Source organism: Pinus tabuliformis, chromosome 3_2 (genome assembly GCF_031772625.1).
Source record: "Pinus tabuliformis cultivar Carrire ecotype Pingquan chromosome 3_2, CPIR1, whole genome shotgun sequence".
Classification (NCBI taxonomy): Eukaryota; Viridiplantae; Streptophyta; class Pinopsida; order Pinales; family Pinaceae; genus Pinus; species Pinus tabuliformis.
Window position 1 is genome coordinate 1,096,551,520 of NC_142302.1, and position 16,318 is coordinate 1,096,567,837.

Here is a 16,318-nt window from a genome sequence, read left to right on the forward strand (position 1 = left end):
CTTGGTCAGCCGTTTAATCTCTTCTTGACGAAGAGCCACCCACAATTCCTCCCAATTCAGAAGGCTCGCCCTGCCCAGTAAGCTCTGGAAAAATACCTCCCAATCCTCTAAGATTGCGTTCAATGCGGTCCTCACCAACATCTCCTCATTCGGCATGGCCCCTATGGAAGTCAGTTGGTCCCGGACCTCTGTTAATTGTCCGAGGAAGATATCTATCTGCTTTCCCCTCTGCATCTGGTATGACCAAAACTGATTTTCTAGAAACATCTTCCTCTGCACGTAAGTATGTTGATACAACTTCTTCAGGGCATCCCACATCTCATTTGTCGTACCCTTCTCGGCAATATGTGGTACCACATGATCCTTGAACCCATTAAGAATGATGCACTTAGTCCTGGCCAGTGCCTCCTCGTACTTCTCATTTTCAGTCGAGTCAACTAGGATCCCTATCGTTTTCAAGGCGAAGTGTTTGATGCGATACTTGTTTAGAATGGACAAGATCCTGGGATTCCAGACTACGAAGTTTGAAGCTCCATCCAGTCGATCCTGATCTCTCAGCCCATTCACTGCTCCTCTTTCGAGTCTCTCTACTTCCCTCCTAGAAGTCCTTTGATTGACTCCGACTGAGTCTCTCAACTTCGTCTGGAAGTTCTCGGTTTGACTCCCTTTGAGCCTCGATTTCCCTTCTGGAAATCCTTCTGCCAATGTCAAGATGCCCCACTCCGCTCGTTTGTGCAGCTGCACCATTGATCTAGATTCCTTGGCTAGAAATCCTCAGCAGCAACTCCCTCTTCCTTGGTCTTGCCCTGTTAGGTACTATTCTAACCACAGTACCCCACCAGCTTCACTCTGCAACTTACCCACAGCCTCCTATGCCTCAGCAATCTGAAGGTCTGAGCCTCTAGGCTCTACGCAATCCCAGCACCGGCAAAATCTGCACCTCCTGGCCACAACGTCGATCCTTCCTGACTGAGAAAGATGACTAGGCACTGCGTAGGTCAGGTTTGCTCCTCTCTGCCTCAATGCTGATCCTCCTCCTGGCTCGAACTAATGACGCAGGCTCTCTGCATCACCCTTTCCTTGCTGCTTTTTGCTAGGAACAACTTCTGTCACTCAGGATAGTTGTTTCTGTTGCTGCTGCTCTGCTCGACTGATGCCTTCAGTTATCCTGTGATCTGCAACCTTGCTCTGATACCATGTTGGAATTTCTAAGTCTAACTGTTAGGAATTCTTCCTACACTATTTGATTTATTTCTTCCTACTTGTTCAATTACTTAACAAGTTATTTACCATGTAAATACTGAAAATAAATACAAGTACAATATAAACACATACAAATCATCAACTGAAGGAAACAAGCACACAAGTGACACCGTTATTTTTGGACTAATGTCTTCGGAAAAACCCAATGAGGGAAAACCGGTGTAGTTATTCAGAGGGTTTTGCAGTTTTAGAATACAACCAGGGTGACAGAAATGGCTCACCCAACAGAGAATGCCCTCGGCAGTAGTACCTCTTAGTCAGAGATAGATATTTCGGCTAAATCACTGGATGAACAATCCCACAACAACAATACAACTTTTGTTGCTGTACGTCACCCTATCCAACTCTCCAATTCCAATTTGTCCCACGAAAATCTCCCAGCGCTGCCTCTAAGGCTTGCGTCAGCCTCTCTGGTCCAGCGTCAGCCTCTCGGGGCTCTGCGTCGGCCTCTTGAGCCTCTGCATCTCACATGCTAGCCCTCACTCGCTCTGTGCCCCTCTCCCAGCCTCTGTGTTGATCCTCCCGTACTAACTCTGCTTATCTGCTATGTATTCACTGCCCCTCAGCTGCAACTTAGATCACTTCACCCAATTTCCTTAGCAAACCCTGCCCCAAAAAATCGAGTTCCTGATCTCTCTTGGTGTGTTCTCCAACTAACCCTCAAGCCTCTTATACTTTTCTCGTTGGTCCATCAATGACCGAGATTAAATCTCTAATCAACGACTAAGATTAGATTTGACTTGATCCATGACTTTTGGACAATTGTAACCCAATTTTATATTAATTCACATTAATATTTGTTTTTCCTAAGTTTAGACTTAGGAACTCCAGTAAAAATATTAATTATTTTAATATCTCCCAAACTGGTTAGATTCTACCCAAACCATTTATGGGTCTTGGAGATCTCATGTGCTTTAGCCTCTCCACCAATTTTCGTGGCTAGAGCACATCCGATGCTATCCCAAATCAAGAGTTACATACTTCTCGGTAACTGAGTTGCAATGCAGCAGTTAGCAATGGCAGTGCTAGGGGCAGCATATTGAGAGGAAGCTACAGTATAGATGTGGCAATGGCAGTGGCAATGTCATGGGCAGCATTACAAGAAGCAACAATGCAGACGATGTAAGGCAGCAGGCCTAGCATCAGCACAGGTACCGGTGCGAAGGATCAGTGTGATGTTTCCATGGTGAAGCATTACTAGAGCACATTCCTCGCTAAGAGGGAGTGTTGATTTGCGGTAGCATCGGATGTGCTCTAGCCTTGAAAATTGGTGAAGAGGCCAAGGCACATAAGATCTCCAAGCCCCAGAAATGGTTTGGGGAAATTCCACCCAGTTGGAGAGATATTAAAATAATTAATATTTTTAATGGGGTTCCTAAGTATAAACTTAGGAAAATTAAAATATTAATGGGTATATATAAAACTGGGCGAGAATGTTCTAAAAGACATGGATCAAGCCAAATCTAATCTTAGTCGTTGATTAGGGACTTAATCTCGGCCATTAAAGACTCAACAGGAAAAGTATAAAAGGAGGCTTGAGGGTCAGTTGGAGACACACCAAATTGATTAGTCAATTCGATTTTCTAGAGCGGGGTTTGCTGAAAGAATCGAACCAGTGATCTGTTGCAGCGAGGGGCAGTTGGGCAGAAGGCCGAGAATACATAGCAGAGAGGCAAAGATAGTGCCAGAGAGACAGCGCAGAGCCTGGGAAGGCTGACGCAGAGGCAACTAGGACTGACGCAAAGGTTGAGGAGGCCAGCGTGGGTGATGCAGAGGGCCAGGGGCTGACACAGAGGCAGTAGTAGTTGCGCAGAGGCTAGCAGAGCTAACGCAGGGCCAAGAGGCAGCGCTCGAGATTTTCGTGGTGCAAACTGGAGCTGAGAGAGTGACGTAGTCCTTGGAGAGTGACGCAGAGTAGTGGAGAAGCTTGCCACAGCTTTCGCTGTCCAGCTAAGGAGCTATCGTAGTTGTCGTGGGATCGATCATCCAGTGGCTGATCAACCGAAATATTTGTCTCTGAGGAGAGGTACTACTGCCAAGGAAATTCTCTGTTGGGTGAGCCATTTCTGGCACCCTAGTTGTATTCAAAAAACTACATAATAATAAAACCCTCATATCTGTTGCACTGGTTTTCTCGCATCGGGTTTTTCTGAGGATGATTGTCTAAAAATAACGGTGTCCCTTGTGTGACTGTCTCAGTTATTTCAGTTGCTGATCTGTATATGTGTGGAGGCTGCATTTGTGTTTATTTCAGTATTTATATTTATAAATAACTTGTTAATGGAAAGAACAAGTAGGAGATTATAAACCAGATAATGTAGTAGGAATTTCTGACGTGTCAGACCTAGAAATTTCAACACTTAACTTCATGAAGTTATGTGGAAGTGATGCAATACGTGGTTTGGTCTCCCTGTACGGGGTCCAAGCCCTCCGAAGGATCTTAATGGCACTTTTAGGGTGAGTGTTGACAACCATGGACCCCCACTATAGCAAAGAGAAGATAGTCATGCCATGGGATCCTTAAACACCATTTATTGCTCAGTCATGACCCATTTATTCAATGATGATGATGCACTTGGACCACCTTGCCCAACCGACTACACATTTGCACCACTTGGCAATTCATCCAGGGCCCAAATGGGGTTTTGTCTCACCTAGGGAGGCAAGGGAGGGCTTGCATCATTGTTCCAGCCCTTATAGATGGAGCACATGCTTGTTTGATCTAGTTAGAGACCCATGAGGATATTCTTTGTGCTCCCATAGCCACTTGGGAGCACCACAAGTCATTTGCTTGGAGATCAAGTGGCCACCCCCTTCATCACTGTTATTGGATCCCTTCTATTCATTATGGCACATGAGGGGCTTCATTTGGCCTTCCAAAGGCCCTTCTAGCTACTTTTCTATCTTTTGGGCCCTCTTGAGAGGCTAATTATTCTCATTGTGGAGCTATTTGGTGGGCTTGTCACCAAAAGTATTGTTATTTTGCACATTATTTTATTTTAGGGGCATCATTAGGCTAAATTAGGCCATTCGAATCCCTTAGAGGATTGTATAAATATAAGAGAGGCATTCTCTCTCATTGATCATCACTTGGATTTGTATCTCTTTGGAGAAAAGAACTCAAACCTACTATTGATGGACGAATTGGAGATTTATTGATGCATTTTGATGTTTGGATAATTGCTATCTTATCTTGGAGCTTCATTGTTGCAAATCTAATGGATGGATATAATCTTTTTGTCATGTAAGTGCTCTCTTATGTGAAATTTTTCATGTTTTATGTCTAATGTATGGAACACTATGCTTTGATTATGTTTGTGCCTTAATTATTGATGCAAAATTCATGAACACATGTAATCTTGGCTTGTTGTATATGTTACTCATCTTGTCAAGAAGATCGAATTATTCCTAGGGATGGGTTGATACCTTTCACCTTAAAACTCCATAAATTTTGCGAAGTGAAGTATAAATTCCTTGTTGTGGTCATGTAGCTACCTCTCTAAGGTTAGTGAAGTTGCAATAGGACTCCTTTGTAGAGCGAAAATCCTAAAATGAAATTCGCTTTGACTCCATTCTCCACAATTGGCTAGGCACTAGTCTCAATCCTTGGTGATCACCCTAAATTCTTCACCTTTTCTTAATTTTTTTGCCCTAACCCTAGATGGCCTAGCTAGGGCATCCAATGAATTCCATTTGAGCCATCAGTTTGCAGAGCATGTTGGCAAGTAACTATGTTGGGGTGTCTCCCTCTAGCCCTCCAATTTTGAAGCCTATCCTACGGTTGGTTTGTGAGAAACACCAAGCCCTAGCTCCAAAATCATTTGGATTTAGGTCGCTCTAGGTTAACGACATTCTAAGGGGTCTATTCTGTTTGAAAACTCAAAGGAAGTTAATCTCTTTGACCCCTTTACCTTATCCTTGCTTGGCCTAGTCATATTTTTTATTACCATCCTAAAACACTAGGTCTTGTTTGGACGCCCCCCTAGGTCTCTCTCGCAGTCCCAAACTTTGTATGTTTATCATCTTACAAGACCTTGAAGAGAGTTCCTTCTATCCCTAAAGAGTTTTAGGTCTAGGGCATACCTTATCAAGGAATACCCATAATCCCCAGGTCTAAGCCTCCTTTGAGCCTTTCTTGGAGAGCCCCTTTATCTTGCTTCTAAAGCAAGCAAACCCTATTATTTGAGTCTCCCTTGTGAATGGGCTTTAGAAATCATTATATGTCCTATGTCCTATCATTGACTCATCCCTCCTTGTGATTTCCTTATACCGGAACTCCTCCCATCGGTGAAAGTCTGTAAAGGGTAAGGGATATCGACTGAGGTAACAGTGGGTCCTTGTCTCATTGTTGCCACTTGATCTAGTGGCAGTCCCTTAGGGACCCATCCTAAATTGAGCAGTAGCAAGCCCAAGGTGTGGATTAGGCCACAACAATAGGAAAATTACAAATTAATAAAAGGGATATCATATCTCAGATTCCCCCTTAGGCTAGGACTTCTTTAACCTAAAGAGTGGAGCAAGACCGCCGAAGTGATTGAGTGGCTTGCTTGATAGTACTCTTAGGCTCTTCGGAAAAAAAGTTAGGATTTTTCGTTGTACGGAGAGATTGAGAGATAACACTCCCAAAAGAAGAAAAAGCACACATTAAAAGTTATAGTTGTTATTTTCCAAAAGAGTCATTGGACACGTGATTTTATTAATCAGAAAGAAATTATTACATAATAGGTGGGAGGTATAGCATATATGTAACCTCTCTAGACTCATCTCAACATGCCATGTGTCCTTGACCAACAGCTCAAGGATGATCACTATCACTAGGATGTGACAAGGCCAATCTATCACCTAAGGAATACATAGCTTCTAGAATAACTTTATTATTCTAGAAAAATTACGTATCTAGAAGAACATTATTATCCTAGGAAAATTATCCATATGAATAAACTTTAGGATTATTAGGCCAACGACAGTCGTTATCCCAACCCAATCACAATATTACAGTCATCCAACGCTTGCAGCAATACTCCAATAACATAACACAGTGAAAAAACAGCAACAACTCTAAACTAGACCTATCAACTCTATTTATAAATAAGAGTCATTTTAGCCTAGCTCTTCCAATGACTGGGTTGGCAGCCAACCTTTGCTTAATTTAATCAAAAAGGTTACGATATATCAAAACAAGGGGCTTCTACACCCTATATCCTTACATTTGTAATTTCCTCATAAAATATATCAGAAGATTGAAAGAGCCAAATTCTCAAAGCATACTGATCTTGGACATGGCTACTCAACTTTTAAAGAGGGAAACACATGCAGGGTTAAAAAAAGGGAGCATAAATTCAATAAGCTCACAAAAGAATAATCCCCTGGCAATCAAATTAAGAAAAAAATACTTCTTGAAATCTTCTGCTCATCTCAGGATTTGTTTGACATGCACACAAGCATATATTAAATGAATATGAATAACTTACTTCATTCAAAAACTCTCGTTTGCCTTGATGAGAATCGGTTGACAAAACCTTAACTGCAACTTCCACACCATCTTTTGTTATTCCATAGTACACAGGTCCATAGCCACCGAATCCAATCTTTTTTTGAAACCTTTCAGTGGTGTCTTCTAACTCAGCTAGTGTAAAACAATATGACAATTGTACAGTATTATCACTCGATACAGCATCCTGCTCTTCTGAGAATATCAGGGAAGGTACTGGAGGCTCCGCAGTATCTGGCCTCAATTAGCAGGTCCAACAAAATTAGTTATTAAGACATAATGTTAAGAAATAATAGCTGAAGCTCAATCCAACAGAAACAGAAGAGATCTTGGCACTGGCTCTATACATTTTTCAGCAGATTTTTTAACTGACCACCTCCAGTAGGAGCCAGTTACTGCTGCAGCAAATATCAGCAACACTGCCCCAACTGTAATGCCAATAATTAGTGCCACGTGCTTGCCTCCAGACCCTTCGATATGAAGATTTTCATTTTCAGAGTAACTGTTAGCAGTGGACAAAAACATATTTATTTAAATTTTATGCAGAAGTCATTATGCATTCAACATTTTCTTTCAATTATAATTTATAATATACACAGAAATTTCTTAGCAATTATCTTTAAAATTTTATCAAGATGAGTTTTTAAACAAGTGTAATTTCCGAAATGAAAATACAATCTACAGAAGAAAGTGTAGTTAATAAGCTCCATCCTACTAAAAAAGCATGCAAATAAACAAAAATATTTACATATGCAGCAGTGGACTCTACAAGTATATCCATGTTTCACATTATGAAAATCCAGGCTTCTGAACCATATACTTTGTATCCCTAGACCACAGAACTACTAAGGATTACAAAGTACAATAGCAGACATGCTCACTGACAATTTTAATAGCAATTGTAAATGTTGCACTGCCTTTCTTAGTAAGAACTTAGATTTTATGGTTGTTACAAAGATGTTACATTTATGATATTTTCTGGAAACCTGTCAGGTTTGATAAAAAGATAGTTGATCTGCTTCATTCTATACGATATTCCAAAACAGCTTAATATACAGCATCCAAGGAAAAGTATTAAAATGGAAGAAAAGGTAGTAATTTACCCACTTGAAAATCAGATCTTTATCCAGTAATTGATGAGCCACAGTTCCAGATAACAGGTTATTCTGCACATACCTAAACATAATGCCAATGTGAAACACTTGTCCATATTATTGAAATATTGCCATAAACTAGATACCAAATGACCAGAAAGTAATATATCTTGCATATCTCAAAAAAATTAACAATAAAGAAACTGAAAAATGGGATTGTTTCCCGTTCCCCTCATCAAGCACAAGAGAAGATTAGCCCAAGATCACATGGATGGAGAATGGATTTTTAAAGGAGAATCCTACCAGATTAATCGCTCTATCTCAAGAAGTGTCCAAGGCATGATTTATGGCAAGGTAAGGACCAGATACAGCCTTTGAAAAGGAATGCCCTACATTATAGAAGGTTCAGAGCATGGCATGTGGCCAGATGGAGCCTAGAGGAGCAAAGCACCCTACATTGAAGGAAGCACACAACATGATAGAAGGTGACGAAGGAAGCTAAAGAAGGAATCCTTTCCTAGAGTGATGACATGTGACACTGAAGGCATTTAGGTGATCAAATGAGGGCCATTTGATGTGGGTCATCCCATTCATGAGTAAAAAAGAACATGTTATATATAAAATAATAATCATAAGAAGTAAATATAGGCTAGGATATTCTTGAATAAAAAATATAGGCTAGGATAATTATATAAATGGATATTAATTAAATAACAAAGAAAGAACAAAAAAAGATAATAAGAGACTAACGAGGAAGTTGAATCCAAGCACAGAACTGGAAGAAGAAGCCATGCCTAGGATTTCTCTTGCTCCAATCACAAGAATAACACAATCACAAACCCTGAAATCAAGAGGATATATAAAAAACGAAGACATCACTGTGTTAGTAGACACAGGAAGCACTCATAATTTTATAGATGTAAATATTGCAAGGAAACTAAATCTATTTCTGTACCCAGCGGCTGATATAAGAGTAATGGTGGAAGATGGCAAAAGAATAGATGGAGTTGGAAAATGTCACAGACTCACAAGGCTAAATTACAATTAAGCAATTATAAATTGGAGTCTAGTTTCTACACAATACCGCTAGGAGGAGTATGTTATGTACCCAAATCAAAATAACACAAAAACAGAAGAAGAGATAGATCAATGCCTTGATAATAGGCCACTTTGAGGGGGAAACCTCCTTTTACATCACATAAATGGACAATTCTTCGGTGAATCAAATGACAAGTACCTCCTTGGTATATATAGGAGTCTAAAGGGTCAAAATATAATTAGGGCCTACATAACAATAATAATTTAAGGAAACAACAATAAAAATAGTAGGTTTCTATGGGGCACAACAATAACAATATCGGGGCTACACTAGTATTATAGGGACCTAACATGCCCCTCTCCTTCAAAAAAGTGTTGTCCTCAACGCTTGAGTAGTTTTGGATGCTTCTGTATAAAAACTCATCCTCCCATGTGGAATCTTTAGTAGGTAACTTCTTCCACTTAATGAGATACTCTGAAATTGATCGATTTCGTAGTTGTCGGAATCTTGTTTCCGTGATTTCTTTAGACTCCAATTGTTGATTTTTGTAGCATAGGATGTGCTCTAGCCTCGAGATTTTGCAGAGAGGCTAAGACACATGCATTCTCCAAGACGCATAAATCGTTTTGGAAAATTCCACATAGAGATGGTTTAATTAAAATAATTAATCATTTTTAATGTATTCCTCAGTCTAAACTTAGGAAATGTGATTAATTAAAGGGTATTAATTAAATCTGGTGTGAATCTTCTAGAACAAGACAAGGATCAACTCCCAATTAATCTTAGCCTTTGATTATGTTTTCATCTTGGTCGTTGGTGCTCCAACGAGAGACTATAAGGAGTTTGATGGGCACTTGGAGAGCACATCGAGATAGTGAGATCTAGAGATCGAATTTTTCAAGAGTAGCGACACTAAATTGCCGGAGAGAGATCGAGTGATCTTCTTGTAGTGAGGGGCAGGAATAGTAGACCGGAGGAGCATTTTCCAATTCTGGAGAGGGGAAGGCAGAGAAGGCAACGATAGGTTCAGAGAGGGAGTGCAGTGCCACGTAGAGGCAATGCAGAGCTTCAGAGGGAGTCCGTAATTTTGCTAGGAGAGTCAAGATCCGGTGCCGAAAGCCAAGGTGTGAGACCGGAGGGCCAGAGGATCAAAGTTCTAGTTAGCAGAAGGTCAGAGGAGGAGGTGATGTAGCTCCTAGAGGCTGTGACGCAGATATGCATACGTTGACACAGACTGCGCAAAGACAGTGTGGGGCTAGCCTTCCAGAGCCTGATCAGTGTTGGATCGCCAGTGACAGTGTGATAATATTTCTCACTACCTCTTTGCCAATTTATTCTCTATATAGGATACCCAATTTGGGCATCCAATGATTTGTACTCAAAAAACTATTGCTTAATAATAAAACCCTTAGCTACTGCACTGGTTTTCCCAAGTTGGGTTTTTCCAGGGACATTGGTCCAAAAATAACAGTATATTATTGTGTGTACATCTATTCTTCCAGTATTTTTATTTCTTCTACAGTGTTTATTTTGTGAAGGTTGCAAGGTATATGTTTCGATATTTGCCGTAGGAAACTGCAAATAATTTGTTTAACTAATTTAACAAATAGAAGAAACATTATCAGTTGTTGTAGTAGGATTCGCGATTTCTGAATTTTCACATGGTATCAAAGCACAGATCGTAAGTCGGAGAGCTTAGAGCAGGAGAGGATACCCAGTTTGGGCATCTAAGGATTTGTACTCATAAAACCACTGCTTAATAATAAAACCCTCAGCTATTGCACTGGTTTTCCCAAGTTGGGTTTTTCCAGGGACATTGGTCCAAAAATAACGGTATATTATTGTGTGTACATCTATTCTTCCAGTGTTTTTATTTCTTCCGCAGTGTTCATTTTGTGAAGGTTGCAAGGTACATGTTTCGATATTTGCCATAGGAAATTGCAAATAATTTGTTTGATTAATTTAACAAATAGAAGAAACATTATCAGTTGTTGTAGTAGGATTTGCGATTTCCAAATTTTCACATGGTATCGGAGCATAGAATGTAAGTCGGAGAGCTCAGAGTAGGAGAGGAGAAGGAGGTTCAAATTTCTGTGTAGGCAGCAATTTGAAACCCTAGAGGCAGTGCAGTCCTTGGGCCAAGAGGATCACGCTTTGAGGAAAAGTTTATTTCTCTAGGTGAGTCGACAGAGAAAATAGATTTTCCAGATCAAAGCCTACCAAAGGCAGAAGGGAGCAACAATATTTTCCTTGCAAAGCAAATCTTCAGCTGGAACACAGTTTTTGCAACAGTTTGCTAGTGCAAATAGCGTCAGGAGGAAGGAAGAGCACACACTAAGGGAATTCTTTCCTCAAGGGACTTCTAGCCAAGAAGTTCGAATTTTCCTAGCAAAGCAACAATAGCTATGTGTTGATTTATGGTAGCATCGAATGTGCTCTAAGTGTGAAAATTCCTAAATCGACATCCCTATTGCAGCAACTGATGATATTTCTCCTATTTGTTAAATTCCTTTAAACAAATAACTTGTAGTTTCCTACGGCAAATATCGAAATACATACACTTCAGCCTTCACTTAATTAAATATAACGCGGAAAGAAGAAACTGAGCAAGAAGGAAAACACAACACAATGACACCGTTATTTTTGGACAAATGTCTCCGAAAAAACCCAATGCGGGAAAACCAGTGCAATAGATTTGAGGGTTTTTATTATTAAGCCGAAATTATTTTTGAATACAAACTCTGGATGCCTTGCTAGCAATCCAGTACAAAGAATATCACTCGGCAAAAGAAATTAGTGAGATTACCTCACTCTGCATTGCAAGTCCCGACTGATCCAGCAGCTGAACCAACGAGTCCCCGGCTACCTCTGCGTGGGCCTGCATCACTGCCTTTGAGGCACTGCGTTCCCTCTCTGCTGGATTGATTTGCTCTCATGAGCTTCGGTTTCAGCCCTCTTGACTCAGAACGTCAAACCCCCAACAAAATCTCGGACTTCTACTGGGAAGGAACTGCGTTGCTCTGTGTGAGCCCTTCCTGGCTCTGCGTCACCCGTACTGGGCACTGCATTGCCTCCTCTGCGTCTTTCTCTACCTCTTTGTCGCGTATTCTTGGCTTTGGAGAAGATTCTCCAGCCAAACTATCTCTGCCCCTCTCTGCGTGATCACCACGAAATCACTGCACTGCTCTTTGGCTCAGCAATCCGATTTGACTGATCAACTCTCGGTGCAATTTCCAAATGACCCTCAAGCCTCCTTAAATAATCTTCTCGTTGACATTCAATGACCCACATTAGAAGCTAATCAATGGCTTAAGATCATTGCTACTTGATCCTCGTCTTCTTCTAGAAGTTACACCCACAGTGAGATTAATACCCATTAATTATTTTAATTTCCTAAGTTTAGACTTAGGGACCCATTAAAAATAATTAATTGTTTTAATAAAACTATCTCTGGGTGAAATTTCCCAAAACGCTTTCTGGGTTCTTTCGAATACATGTGCCCAAGCCTCCCTACAAAATTTGAGACTTAGAGCACATCCGATGCTACCAGAAATCAACACTCCCTCTTAGCAAGGAATGTGCTCTAGCAATGCAACCCGCGGAAGCATCACTCTGTTCTGTAACATCTCCTTCTGCGTTGCTAATATCTGACATCTTGTCCACCAACTACTGCGCAAATGATGCATCTGTACTACTACAAACCCTACCACTGTCAACACTGCATCTGTACTACAACTATCTCTTAATTCTGCATCTGTGTTGTTGTTGGTACTACCACTGCCCACTGCATCTGCACTGCAACCTTCTCCGACTACTGCATCAACAACGGAAAAGCGTCCCAAATTATTGAACTGGTGTTCAGTACGATGCATCTCGCTATTGGAGTCTGACTGCTGCTAGTCTCTGCGTTGACCCTCTAAATCCTCTGCGTTATCGCTGACCTCTGCTCTATGCCGTCTGCACTGTTGCCAACTCTGCTCTGCGTTGCTCAGTGTTTGGCGCTCCTAGCCACTGTAGCTGTCACTCCGACACTCCTCTGCACCAACTGACACTGGTCCATCCTACTACTACTAATCTGGGCTCCCATAGCAAGGAATTGATCTGAGCGGTGGACTCCTCAAGGATCCTGCCCATCTGCAGTTCTTTCAAACTACAGTTCTAAATTAGCCGACCTCCCTCCTGTAGGTATCTCGATTGTCATGGCAAACTCTTCCTCTTTGATCTTCGCAAGTGCAACCTTCAAATTGTACTTCTCATCTGTGTCCTTCTTCCTGAGAGGACACTGTATTGCGTAGTGACCCATTTCATCACACCTGAAGCATTTAATCTTCGAAATGTCCTTTTTCCACTTTCGCTGCCCCTTAGATGCAAGGGTTGCATTCTCTTCCTCCTCCTTGGGCTTCGACCCATTATTGTTGCTTCCGTCAAGCTTACACTCAACTAGATCTCTTCTCAGCGCTTCTTGCTTGAGAGCTACCCACACATACTATCCCAGTCTGGCAAAGTTGCCCTGCCTAGGATGCTCTAGAAAAAGACTTGCCACTCTTCTGAGACTAAATTTAGGGCTAGTCTCACCATCTCGGAACCTTGAGGTGTAGACCCCATAACTGCTAACTTGTCCTGGGTCTCCTGAAGCTTTGTGAGGAACAGATCAATGCACTCCCCCTTCTGCATCTATGTAGATCTCAATTTCTGCTCTAAGTACATCTTCCTCTGCTCGAAAGATCCCTGATACTGTGTTGCCAAGGCATCCCACATTTCCTTAGCAGTCCCTCTGCTAGCAATGTGACATATCACGTGATCCTTTACTCCATCTAGGATCATCCTCTTGGCCTTCGCCATTTCTCCCCTGTACTGCTTCAGCGGATATTGATCTACAGGCATAGTCACAATGCTATCAACATAGGCCTTGAGAAAATGCTTATCTAGAAGGCACGACATCCTTGCCTTCCAGATCACACAGTTGGATGCCCCATCCAATCTATCATGATCTTTCCTTCTAGATGAGCATGCCCTCAAGACGTATGTTGATAATGTGGTAGTTGTCTTGACGAATACAGATCCGCTAAAGAAGTACAAAGCTAAGATGGCTAAGGTAAAGAGGATGATCTTGGATGGAGTCAAGGATCACGTGGTGTGCCACGTTGCTAGCAAAGGGACCGATAAGGAGTGGTGGGATCTGCCCAAACCATTTCTAGGTATTGGAGATCTCATGTGCTTTAGCCTCTCCACCAATTTTCGTGGCTAGAGCACATCCGATGCTACCCCAAATCAACACTCCCTCTTAGCGAAAATTGTGGTCTAGTAATACTCCTCACTGAGCATCACCCTGATCATCCGGCATCGATCCATATGCTAATGCTAAGCCTACTTCCCCAAATCCTCTGCACTGTTCATCATGCACTGCTACCCATGGCCCTACCACTGCCACTGCTGCATCTGTACGGTAGCTCGCTCTACATTCGTGTTGCTGCCCATGGCCCTGCCACTACCACTGTTGCATTTGCACTGCAACCCCTCTCATCATGCTACATCGTGCTGCCCATAGCACTACGACTACTAACTGTTGCACTGCAACTCAATTACTGAGAAGTAAGTAACTGATCTCCCAACTCTGACATCTTTGTTAGGCTAGAAACAACCTCGATGCTGAAGCTCCCTCTGCCGCTGACAAGTGCTCCCTCTCTGACCTCTGCGCTGCTGCATCACCTCTGTGCATCTCGCACTGCTGCCTCACGTTGTCCTGGGACTCCTACACTGTAGCTCCCTCTGTCGCTCCATCCGCATCCATCTCTACCGACATCCGCCAGTACTGCTACTCTCTTCAGGGCCCCCATAGCAAGGTATAACCCAAGAGGCTGGGTACCTCAACGATCATGCCCCTCATTGCCTGTATTCTATCTGACTACAGCTCGATGTCTCCCCACTTTCGCTCAAGTGGCGCATGAGCACTCATGGCACAGTCATCATCTGTCTCCAATTCCTTCTCCGCCCTTACCGGCGCAGCCTTGGTCTCGGAAGCCTCTACTTTGCTTTTCTTCCTCGGACACTGGCTCGCATAGTGACCCAATTCCCCACAGTTGAAGCATTTGACCTTGGGGAGGTCCTTCTTCTTCCGTTTCTCCTGCTTTCCCTCAGATGCTAGGGCAGCATCCTCCTCTTCGTCCTTCTTGACTCTGATCCCCTTGCTGCTGCTTCCCGCCTTGCTTAGCCTTCTGATCTCTTTTTGGTGAAGATCGTCCACATTTCCTCCCAATCTGGAAGGGTCGCCCTGCCCAGTATGCTCTGGACAAACACCTCCCAGTCTTCTGAGACTGCGTTCAGGGTTGTTCTCACCATCAATTCTTGATCCGACATGGCCCCTATGGAAGTCAGTTGATCCTGGATCTCCTTCAATCGACCGAGGAAGGGGTCGATCTGTTCTCCCTTCTGCATCTGGTATGACCGCAATAGATTTTCTAGTAACATCTTCCTCTGCACGGAAGTATGTTGATACAACTTCTTTAGGGCCTCCCACATCTCATTTGCCATATTCTTCTCAGCAATGTGTGGTACTACATGGCCCTTGACCCCATCAAGGATGATGCTCTTGGCCCTCGCCATTGCATCGTCGTACTTATCGTTATCAGCCGGGTCAATTGGGACCGCTATTGTCCTCAAGGCGAATTGCTTGAGACGGTTCCTGTCTAGAACGGATAAGATTTTGGCCTTCCAGACTACGAAGTTTGAGGCTTCGTCCAATTTGTCCTGGTCTCTTACCCTGTTCACTACCATCTCACTGCTCCTCTACTTCCCTCCTGGAAGTTCTCGATGTGACTCCCTCTGAACCTTGATTTCCCTCCTGGAAACCCCTTTGCCAATGTCGAGATGCCCCCACTTCGATCCTTAATGCAGCTGCACCACTGATCCAGATTTATTGGCTAGAAATCCTCGGCAGCAACTCCCTCCTCCTTGGTCTTGCCTTGTTAGGTACTGTTCTGACTACAGTACCCCACCAACTTCACTCTGTAACTTACCCACAACCTCCTAAGCGCTAGCAAACTGAAGGTTAGAGCTTTTAGGCTTTGTGCAATCCCAGCACTAGCAAAATTCGCACCTCCTGACCACGGGCGTCATTCCTTCCCCTTTGCCACTGCGTTGATCCTCTTCCCAACTCAACCTTAATGACACAAGGACTGTGTCACCCCTTCCTTACAACTTCTCTGCTAGGAACAACTTCTGTCACTCGAGACAACTGTTTTCTACTGTTGTTGCTCTGCTTGGTTGATGTCCTTAGTTCCCCTGTGATCTGCAGCCACCCTCTGATACCATGTTGGAATTTCTAAGTCTAACTGTTAGAAACCCCTCATGTACTTTTCTGATTTATTTCTACCTACTTGTTCTTATTAATTAACAAGTTATTTACCATGTAAATACTGAAAATAAATACAA

The 16,318-nt window shown here is 42.5% G+C and overlaps 1 protein-coding gene across 5 annotated transcripts in view; it reads right to left on the reverse strand.

The window, feature by feature from the left end:
• LOC149184493 (Leucine-rich repeat protein kinase family protein) overlaps positions 1 to 16,318 on the reverse strand; it is a 161,226-nt gene that overhangs the window by 30,439 nt on the left and 114,469 nt on the right. For 4 of the 5 annotated variants that reach the window (XR_016257266.1, XM_089417527.1, XM_089417525.1 and 1 more), the window contains 4 exons: positions 8,599 to 8,689; positions 7,862 to 7,920; positions 7,102 to 7,256; positions 6,735 to 6,988 (listed from right to left, as the gene is read on the reverse strand). Coding sequence is in view for 4 of the 5 variants with exons in the window: in XM_089417527.1 (XP_089273653.1) it covers positions 6,735 to 6,988; positions 7,102 to 7,256; positions 7,862 to 7,920; positions 8,599 to 8,689 (559 nt within the window). In the remaining variant the exon portion in view is untranslated. Of the gene's footprint in view, positions 1 to 6,734; positions 6,989 to 7,101; positions 7,257 to 7,861; positions 7,931 to 8,598; positions 8,690 to 16,318 lie in introns of all 5 variants that reach the window. The other variant, XM_089417526.1, reaches the window with a different exon arrangement.